Source organism: Electrona antarctica (assembly GCF_951216825.1).
Source record: "Electrona antarctica genome assembly, chromosome: 5".
Classification (NCBI taxonomy): Eukaryota; Metazoa; Chordata; class Actinopteri; order Myctophiformes; family Myctophidae; genus Electrona; species Electrona antarctica.
Window position 1 is genome coordinate 53798275 of NC_136810.1, and position 11026 is coordinate 53809300.

Consider the following 11026-nt stretch of genomic DNA (forward strand, 5'->3'; position numbering starts at 1 on the left):
TTTATCCATAATGTATAAATGATAGATAAGGGGTCAGGACAACGGGGCCTTTTCGTGGAGGGGTCAGAATGAAATTTGGATTTAGACTGTTTTTCGTCTGTGGTAGTCCTACTCTGACGACTTCCATTCCCCTATAGCTACAAGCAGGGCAATTAGGAATAGGCGTGGTTAATTATGTTCAAAATCACGTCAGTTTCTCTGCCACTAAACGACGTCGTGTGTTGAATGACAAGTTAAGTCATAGTTTCGGGCTCCAGTGATGCCCCTGCATGTGCGCGCAGGTGACTCTATATAGTATGATGGCTGCAAGAAGACGCGCAACAAGAGACATGTGATGTGAGTGAGAGAGGAGCGAACCGACTAGTTTGAAGTTTCTCACAGCCCTGGCAATTGGCATTCATTACATGCGTGTCACGTATATAGAAAACTGGGCAGGAATTAGTATACGGCAGTAAAAGTCAGAGGAGCCCCCTTCCTTCCCAGTCCCCTACGCCTCCCACTTGACGTTTTCAGTAATTTCAGTTCCTATCTTCTTGCCTGTTAAAACGCGCTCATCCTTTTACGCGCGGGCAGCATGACAGGCGGACTTAAGGACAACGAAACAGACGAGGTATGGTTTGGTTTCTCGTGTAAAATTTGGCCGTCTATTCTCGACTGACTCTTTCAGGTATGTTACGGGAGCGCGTCATGTTTGCAAGTTTTGCTGCTGTAGACCGCGGCGATTTTCCCGAGACAGTGCGAAGTCTTCCCTGCCGTAATTTGAATTCCGAACCACGACTGCATGGACCAGGGCTGGAATGCCTTTCAAAGACTGGAATTTAAACTTTGTTTTAAAACTCGGATCCCCAGCCGCTATTTGCCGATAGCCTACTTTATCTTCCTTGGCACCTATTCGTGAGCTACTCCCATGCACACACAGGCAGCGAGTTAATGTGCGAGACCCATTAGCACTGGTGTGTTGGATTTCATTTTCTAAACCGTTTTTTCCTCTTCCCCCAAAAAATAACCACGGATTAACTTTTGACGCGTTTCTGAACAGTTGATTGGCGTGCGCAATGGTCTGCTTCGTTCGTTTGGGTAACTCATTGTACATTTTAATATTGTGTAATTTAGCTTACATATAGTAGCTTTTCCGTCACCGCGTGCTTATAGCTTGTATAATGAAAATGCACGTGTGTTTGTAATAGATAGAATATGCTTGCTGAAGGTGCTGAGACAGGTTCGCAGGGGGCATTGTAGCCTGTATTATGGGCTGTGTGTGTGTGTGCTCTTTACGCACTCATTGTTTGAACGCTTGACGATGACCCCTTGCGGTGAGAATCGGATCTCGGCAATCGAGGGGTGTGGTGCTTCAACTTTTTATCCATTTAAACCCATCCCAGGCTCGGTCGGCCAGCCTGCTAACTTCAAGCGCTCCCGTCTCCCCTCCCTGTGTAGGCTACTACTGTCTCTCCTCTCTCTCTCTCTCCCCCCCCTCACACACACACGCGCGCGCACGCACGCACACACCCCCACACACTCCCTCACGGTCCACGCACATACACTGCCCCCGCCGTCGATCTCTATAGCTCCCGATCTTCAATCTCTTCTTTTCCTCTTGGATTTTCCTTTCAACAGGACTTCGTGCATTCGCCGTTCATCAGGAAACAAGGGAACATATACAAGCCCAATAACAAAGACATGGATAACGACAGTATGAACGAGAAGACCCTGGAGGATATTCACACGAAGGAAATCGACCTGGTCAACCGGGACCCCAAACGCGTAAACGACGACGTAGTAAAGGTGAGTTCATTATTAAACTCTTCATTCAGGCATGATGGAGCTACTTCAGTGAGTTCCCCCTCGTTTGTTTGTACTTTAAGGTTACCGCTGCTGTTATTGGTTTAGCTTGGGGTTAGGCAACCATTTTGACAATAGGCAATAATCACACATTACTTCATGTGTTTCCGATCGTGGTTATATGTAGGCTACATGTGTCATCACTTCACTTGTCGCTCACCACTCACCGGGGTCTGGGGCGCGGAGGGGGAGCTGTCAAAATGTTCTCCTTTTGTGCGTCAAAGGCGCACCAGTTTTCTGTTGCGCTCTGCTCCGCGCGCACGCTCGTGGTGGCGTGCATTGCATTGCATTGTATTTCCACTAGATTTTTCCCACCAAGTTACATTCCGGTGATGGATTAGGAGGGTGTTATAACATATATAGGCTAGTGACAGACTGTCAGATAGATTACGCATGGCCATGGGTTTATTTTTTTTAAAGTTATGGACCCGCAAAACATATTGTCTGGCTGCGCTTTTTGTTGTAAGCCAAGTGTGTCCATTATAACACCATCTTCCCAGTGGCTCGCAGAGGAAACATTACGAATTTCCTGTTGTTGGAACAGACGCACAGACCTTGTTCCACACACACAACCCCCCGTTCCGTCCCGTCTCTTCTTGAGTGCTCGGGACTAGGGAGAGCGAAATTCTTTCCGTAAGAGTCTAGCGTAACCGCATAAACATACGTGTTTATTTAAACAAGCTAGGCGTACGCTTTGAGAGGGGCCTTGTGATAGCGCGCTGAAAACCACCTGACGTGGGGTGTGTGCGTGTGTGTGTGTGTGTGTGTGTGTGTGTGTGTGTGTGTGTGTGTGTGTGTGTGTGTGTGTGTGTGTGTGTGTGTGTGTGTGTGTGTGTGTGTGTGTGTGTGTGTGTGTGTGTGCGTGTGTAAGGCTACTGTATATAGTGGGAACCGCAGCAGGCGCAGCTGTCCCAAGCGATCTATCGTTGAGGGCCAACTAACTGAGCTCAACCAACCCGGGGTTGGTTTTTTCATCTGGGGTTTTGGGGTCAGCACGCCTCGCTGCACGGCAGAGGGGGGCAACCCTTTGAAACGGCTGAACTTTGCATTGAAACACAGGGAAACACCCAAAGGGTTGGTGTGTAAGGGATATCCCTTACTACCCCCCTCCCTCCTTCCTTCCCTATTCCCTATAGGCTCCTTCCTCCTCACACCCACTCTCTCCTCCCTGTCATGCTTATGATGTTTGCTGATATATGTCGGCGTTTGTCTGTTTGTGTACATTGCGGTCATCTTTCAAACTGAGCATTTAAAGTTCATGGAAAGATAATCTTTATCTTTTGGCTGACGGACGGATCCCATACTGGGGGATACTAGGATGAGGAAATTACTGCCACATGGGTTTCCCCTCGTTTCATGATATACAGCTCCTTATCTGTCTCTCACTATCCCCCCCCCCCCCCCCCCCCTCTCTCTCTCTCTCTCTCTCTCCCCTCCTCATCTGGTCATTGTGACGGTGAGTCAGAATCTCCCTGGCCCGCAGCAGTCAGTCCCAGAATAGCACGCAGCCGGCAGCCTTATGATTGGCCGCAGCCGCCCCTCTTAATCAACTTTAGCAGCCCCCCCCCACTGGTGGAATCATGCAGATCACATGCCTTCCTTCCAGACAGTGTGTAGAGGCTACTGTACAACATGGTGTCCCTCCTCCCAGCATGCATCATGTGCCTGTATGGAGAGCTGCCTGTATACAGTACGCGTTTCAGCCAACAACCACTGACCCTTTGAAACCCCGGCCTGGCTGGCTGGGGGGAAACGCTCGCCAAAATGTCGATCTATACAAGTTCACACGGCTACATGTCGATGGGAAGTGGGTTGCCACTCCAAGTACAGTTGTAACTCAGGTCTGTTTTTACTAAGAATATGAGGGTTTCTAGGGTTCTAGGGTTTTGATTTTGTGTGTGTGTGTGTGTGTGTGTGTGTGTGGGGGGGGGGGGGGGGGGGGGGGGGGGGGGTTATCGTGCACTTCCTGTTACGTAGAAGAGAGGGGAATCCCTTCCAACAAGCCGTTTGTAATCTGCCACGACACACACACACACACACACACAGTCACACACACACGCATGCACGCACACACACACACACACATGTCACACACACACACACACACACACACACGTCACACACACACTACCTCAATTAAACAGGCCTGCATATAGGCCTTCTCCCGTAAGCCGGCAGCTGGCCTCAATCATCTGGCCACATCAAAGTGGCTGCAGCAGCGCTGACATGACATCCACGCTGAGTTTAGCCCTGAGTGGGAATAGAATATTTTTCCTCTGGATAAACCGTACTGTGTCTTTATATAGCAGCATGCAGTCTAGTAGTCCCGCATGCACTCCCTGGGCCGGTCTGAGGTCTGAGGAACTCCGGAGGCCAGCTAACGTAACAGAGGCACGCCCACACACACACACACACACACACACACACGCACATACGCACACACACACCAGCGTGCGTGTGTGCGTGCGTGCGTGTATGTACGTACGTTACGTACGTACGTACGTACGTACGTACGTGTGTACAGTACATTACATGCATGTGTGTGCCTTGTGTGTGCACTTTGGGTCATTTTGGACATGTGATCGTGACAGCCTTTGAGAGATTTGTAAGGAGTGTAACGCCCAATATTCTATATTAACACCTTAACTTTCCAGTACATGTTCTACGTTCTACTATTGTTTCTGAACAACGTTCTTATGTAAGGAGGATAGGCATACATAAGCTTTAAGCTTCTGCCTATTCCTTTTCGATCGTGTTTAAAAAAATGGAGAAAAAAAAGTTTTGTAATTGTCTAAACTGAATAGATCAAAATAAACCATTCATTCATTCATTCATTCATTCATTCATTCATTCATTCATAACTAAAAGTATAAACAAATATATGAAAAAAATGAGAATTATGTCACTTATACCGGTTTTCACTAAAACTGTGATATATTTCTATCCGTCCCATGTCTCGTCTCCTGTACCCTTTGACTCTAGTGCTCTCTCCATGCTGTCACACTGCTGACACCGCTCTGGGAATGTGGCACATCGCTCCTCTGTTTACTTAATAATACCGTTGCCAGGCATATGCATGCAGTCACACGCTGACCCTGAGACTCCATTGTTTCATGTCAAGGCTGTAATTGTAACGGGACCTCAGAAGTAGAGACACTGTGAATCATACCCACAGCAGGGGCAGCCAGATGACAAGAAACCCAGGAATGTAAATGTGTAGCAGGCACGATGACTCGTGCATGATGATACAGTAGAACAGCCTTTCCATAAATCATATTCCCATATCCTGCAGGGAACCCTACATTATTGTGCAAATGTAATAAAGCCTGAGTTATACAGTTTGTTGGAGCTTTATATTGTGAGCTTGTAGATCTGCTATTTGTGGTCCAAGGCAGGGGTTCTCAACCCGTGGGTCGCGACCCCTCGGGGGGTCGCCAAATTAATTTAGGGGGTCCCCAAATTATTAAAAAAAAAAAAAAGATTTTTTTTAATTTTTATTTTCACGATTTTTCTAAAATAGCAGACCTACAAGCTCGTAGCGCGCCACTCGGTGGCGCGCTATGAGCTTGTAGATCTGCTATTTTTCAATAGCTAAATTATAACATAATGCTTAAAACACCAAAAGGGGTTCCCGCCCAAAATGGGTTAAGGTTATTGTAGCAGTCAATTTATATTGGGGGTCGGGAGGGGGCGGGGCGAGGGTCCCGAGACATTGCCAAAGCATTTCCGGGGGTCCCCGGCCAAAAACGTTGAGAACCCCTGTAATAGATCAGGGTTTCTCAAAGTGAGGATGCCCACTTTGAGAAACCGATCTATTACTTAATGTAATAGACCCGAGACGCAAGTCTGCAGGAGTGCCTCGGAATGCTTTGATAATATTTAGAATTTCATCAATATCCTTTCAGTTTAACCAACTCCATACTTGGTAAAACAGACCTGAGTTTCACTGTACTTCGGCTTTTTTTAATGTTTTTATCGTCATGTAGGCCTATAGAGTTGTCACTTTGTCCAAATGGAAACAGATCAAGCTCAAGTTTTCCTCATGACATACTGTACCTTAGGGGGAAAGAGTTACAAATTTGCCTACAGCAATATGACATATAAATGTAATCTAAACAATATACAATGTGATTCAGGGATGACATGGATGAAAAAGTTATTTAACCATTCTGGGCGGGAACCCCTTTTGGTGTTTTAAGCATTATGTTATACTTTAGCTATTGAAAAATAGCAGATCTACAAGCTCATGCCGCGCTATGAGCTTGTATATCTGCTATTTTTGAAAAATCGTGAAAATGTGGCACAAACCTTTGAATATATATTCTTTCAGAGCGAACATTTTTAACTCAAATCTTTGCTTCTGGGGGGTCCCTGGAACAACATATTTTCAGATGGGGGTCGGCGGCCAATTACATATAATATATTTGGGGGTCCTTGATATAAAAATGTTGGAGAACCACTGACATAGAAACATTTTTAGAAGACATTTGTAGAATCGTCCTCAGATCTAAATGGGTTAGGGGGAAAGAGTTACGAATTTGCCTACAGTAATATGACATAAATAAATGTAAGGTTCTAAACAATATACATGTTTCAGGGGTGACATGGATGAAAAAGTTATTTAAAAGGATGCCGTTTGGGAACGACTCATACATAGATCACATTCATACAAGTGAAACACACACAAAAAAAGAAAGAGGAGCTGTTGATCGTGGCAGAGAAAGGCGTGGTAAAAGAAAAACAAGGAACAAGTCAAGTACACACATGATTAATTACCGAGAACATTTTTTCAATCTATCACAAAGGCATGCACGCCAATTGGAGGCAACCTTGAATGAGACGGTTCACTACTACAGTCTACAGAACTCTACAGTGAGCCAAAGAGAGCCCACAATCTCCCTTCAAATCCCAACATCTCCATCATTATTCTGTGGTCGCGTGTTTGTGCCATTCTGCAGAAGGCTCTCATTTAGTCCCAATCAGGAGTTATGGAAACTGACGCAGAACCGGTCCTGCGTGCTTCGAAATTTGTAGCCGTGGAAAAATAAATGGACGGCAAGTGGGTTTTGTGGCTGCAGTGAGATTTATATTATAAGGCTGCAGTGAGTCAGGCCGTTGGCACTGCATGCAAGTGAGGCTTTCTCCTAAATGTGCATTTGGGAGTTTTTAAGAATGAAACCATAAAGCTGCCGTTTGTTGGGACTTATTATAGGGAGCCAAAATTTGATATTCAACATCTGAACTCCTTTTAAATAAATGATGCACATTTTCATGATCCCTTCCAAAAGAGTTTGGGTATAACTTATAAAAAGATGAATCCTGTACTTCATATCATCATACTATAATTCAGTCAATGTCTGTCTGAATGTGTGTGTGTGTGTGTGTGTGTGTGTGTGTGTGTGTGTGTGTGTGTGTGTGTGTGTGTGTGTGTGTGTGTGTGTGTGTGTGTGTGTGTGTGTGTGTGTGTGTGTGTGTGTGTCAGAAACACCGCCGTAGCTCCTCACTGCCTGCACCAATCACTCCCCTTTTTCACACAGGCATTGACCATAATAATATGGAGGTCTTAACGAAGCCAATTTAACAAATTCTAAATTAATAATGAATTTATTAGTGAATTAAAAATGCGAAAACGCACCCAGGGCACAGTACCCCCCTGCGGCCACAACGGGTAAGGGCTAGTAAATATAAACAATCTAATAAAATATTAAGAAATGATAATAGCGAGAAGAGACCAGGGCGTGAACATCTGATGCAGAGCAATCCCGTTGCATCAAACGGGCGCTACGCGGTCAAGTAACAAATGCGTTGCTGACAGAGAACAATAACCGAGGCAGAACGGTGTTTGAAATGTGGAGAGAGAGCAGACAGAGAGGGAGTCCAGAGAAAGGGAGACAGAGAGAGATGGAAAGGAGGCAGAGAAAGAGAGAGGCCTGTATGTGTGTGTATGTGTGCATTGTGCACGTGGTGTACACACTGTGTATACACTGGGCACTAGTAGTGATGACACTGAGGACAGTCCATTTAGAGGCTGACAGCCCGAGAGCTCTGTTTACACAGAGGAGAATTAAAATGTCACGCTCATCTCTGCAGGATGCTGGCTACTGATGGGCCTCTCTCTCTCTGTGTGTGTGTGTGTGTGTGTGTGTGTGTGTGTGTGCGTGCGTGCGTGCGTGCGTGCGTGCGTGTACACTGGAACATACAGTGGCTAAGTGAGTTGAAGAGTAATACAGGGGCCAGGTGGTGCTGATGATAATGGTTGGGTTAAAGAGCACCATCTCCTCATGCATTGTGTGTGTAACCACTCTCTCTCAGAGGGGTGCAGTACTTAGTTTAGACAGTTTTTGGTTTAAACTAGTCATTGGTTAGACCAGTCATTAGTCCTACAACTACAACCTATCTCAAACCCTCACCCTCACCCTAACCTCCCACGGGGCAGCACACCTAAACCTAACCTTAACCCATTTCTAACCAATGACTAGTCTAAACTAAGTATGCACCCCTCTCAGAGCCATCTATCTGTCTGTCTATCTATCTATCTATCTATCTATCTATCTATCTATCTATCTATCTATCTATCTATCTATCTATCTATCGACCTATCGACCTATCTATCTATCTATCTATCTATCTATCTATCTATCTATCTATCTATCTATCTATCTATCTATCTATCTATCTATCTATCTATCTATCTATCTATCTATCTATCTATCTATCTACCTACCTATCGACCTATCGGTGAGGAATGTGAAGTGACAGAGTGGAGAAGGATGTCTTTTCCAGGGAGTGAAAGCAGAGCAGCTTGTGTACTGTGTGGAGTAAGCAGTGTTTGGGGTGGGGCAGCAGACCGGGGTTCAGACAGTACCAGTCTCTGTGAGCCGGGGGAGCCATAAATCTCTCCAGGAATCTCCCCCTGATCTCTGTCAACAAGCTGATTATACCATGGAGTGAAGCAACTGAATCCCAGGGATTTAATGAACTCCACTCTCTCTCCAGTCAACGCAGGCTCATTGTTTTCGTTTGACGTAAACCCTACATTCGATATTGGCGTCTTGAGCAATCGCCGTGTCTGTGTCGTTGAGTGCAACAAGCTGTTCAGTTGCGATGTTTTGTCATTGGATTTCACTGCTCACTGACCCGGGTCAAATTGTTTTGCTTTCACCTGCTCATGTGCCAGAGGTGTGTGGGACGTACTGCCCCATTTAGGACAATATCAAAATACTTCCAGAATGCTGAGACAATAACGGAATAATACGTCCATGTAGTGTACAGTACTTGGTATGTATGACGAATAACGTTTAGGTGACACTATCTGAATTGTACCGATGCAGTTAACCCTGTCAGAGAAAGTTTACACAAATGCTACAAGATAGATCTGCTTTTAGAGCAGATCTATCTGTGATCTATATCACTACTGCCACTGTAATGTATAGTAATGTGTAATTTGTTGCTTTTCACCGCAATATTGACTTTCATTCTGCTGAAAAACAGAAACAAGCATTTGGTCAAAATGGATTACAACGAAGACCTTGGGGTCTTGTTTACATTCGGGGTCCTATGCACTCACACACACAATCATGACATGAACAATAATTTAAAACAACAAAAATGTAAACATCTCAAAAGCATGGAATCTGTGTACACTCTTACCCCTGAGCCACTGCCGCCCCGATTAAAACCCATTTTGGGCGGGAATCCCTTTTGGTGTTTTAAACGTTATAATTTAGCTATTGAAAAATAGCAGATCTACAAGCTCTTAGCGCGCCACCGAGTGGCGCGCTAAGAGCTTGTAGGTCTGCTATTTTTGAAAAATCGTGAAAATGTAGTGCAAATCTTTGAATATATATTATTACAGAGTGAACATTTTAACTCAAATCTTTGCTTCCGGGGAGGTCCCTGGAACCACATATTTTCAGATGGGGGTCGGCGGCATATTACATATAATTGTTGGGGTCCTTGACATGAAATATTGAGAACCACTGATATAGAAACATGAGAAATTTCAAAAAATATATATTTTTTTAAATTTCGACGTCAGGCTTAAATGGGTTAAGAGACAATGTATGCCTGCCGAGACCTCATAACCCGCTGTCATCTCAACATCTTGTATCTCTCTCTCTGCCCCACAGGTGGACTTTGAGGACATAATCGCCGAGCCGGCGGGTACCTACAGCTTCGACGGCGTGTGGAAGGCCAGCTTCACCACGTTCACCGTCACCAAGTACTGGTGCTACCGGCTGCTGACGGCGCTGGTGGGCATCCCCCTGGCGCTCATCTGGGGCATCTTCTTCGCCATCCTGTCCTTCCTGCACATCTGGGCCGTGGTGCCGTGCATCAAGAGCTACCTGATCGAGATCCACTGCGTCAGCCGCGTCTACTCCATCTGCGTGCACACCTTCTGCGACCCTCTGTTCGAGGCCATGGGCAAGTGCTTCGGAGGCATCCGCATTGCCACCACCAAGGGGGTGTAAGCCAGCCTCTCTCCGGCGCCCGGGGAAAGAATGGATGGAGGTGGTGGTTCGATGGTGATCCTAGGAAAGAGGGCATGGAGGGGGGGGGGTGGAGGAGGAGAAACAAGGGATTGTTGGGGGGAGGGGGGGGTTGGGGGGGGGCTGCAAAGTAACACTGACATTGAGGGAGAAGTCAGAAGGAAAATAGTCGGGGTGGGTGATACCGTACGGTGTTGCCTCTCGGAAAACAGAAGGTTGGATATTTTCTGTGCTGGGGACGGAGGGGCTTAAGGTGAGGCTTTAAGTGTGGCTACAGAGGTCACAAAGGTCACACCTAAGCCCCACCTCCTTTTACCTGTCTCCTCCGAAGGGTTTTTTTTCCTCTCCACACAGTGCTGGTGCAAAACCAGTGAGGTTCACAGGAGGGTCAATCAATGGTCATTCCTTGGTGTAATTGCTGTTGATTTGTTTGTTTCCTGTAGTTATTTTCAATTTGTTGTTGTCAATGTTGCCAAGCTACCTAAGCAAGCTCCCTTTCAATTCGTTTTCTGCCAGCTGGAATGTCTTTTTCTCTCATGATGTAAATTCTTTCTGATGGAAGCTTATCAAATCTATTGATTGACTTGACAATAGCGCTGTCTAGTCTGGAGCTTTCTGTGTGTGTGTGTGTGTGTGTGTGTGTGTGTGTGTGTGTGTGTGTGTGTGTGTGTGTGTGTGTGTGTGTGTGTGTGTGT

At 45.9% G+C, this 11026-nt stretch overlaps 1 protein-coding gene across 2 annotated transcripts; it reads left to right on the top strand.

Moving 5' to 3' along the window:
* The first annotated feature begins 318 nt into the window (after positions 1–318).
* Positions 319–10379, top strand: cav1 (caveolin 1). 2 transcript variants are annotated; one of them, XM_079501121.1, is made up of 3 exons: positions 319–336; positions 1618–1785; positions 9972–10379. In XM_079501121.1, exons 2-3 carry the CDS (start codon positions 1681–1683, stop codon positions 10311–10313), a joined length of 447 nt encoding a protein of 148 aa, XP_079357247.1. In that variant the 5' UTR covers positions 319–336; positions 1618–1680; the 3' UTR covers positions 10314–10379. The 2 variants fall into 2 exon arrangements, with proteins under 2 accessions (XP_079357247.1, XP_079357246.1); XM_079501120.1 differs by lacking the exon at positions 319–336 and adding an exon at positions 390–610.
* Positions 10380–11026: the final 647 nt, after the last annotated feature.

Bases quoted from the DNA above. Each gene is read 5' to 3' on its own strand.
- cav1 (XM_079501120.1), top strand. From the start codon at position 575: ATGACAGGCGGACTTAAGGACAACGAAACAGACGAG. The intron at 611-1,617 runs GTATGGTTTGGT...TCCTTTCAACAG, and splicing joins AGGACAACGAAACAGACGAG to GACTTCGTGCATTCGCCGTT. The intron at 1,786-9,971 runs GTGAGTTCATTA...TCTGCCCCACAG, and splicing joins TAAACGACGACGTAGTAAAG to GTGGACTTTGAGGACATAAT.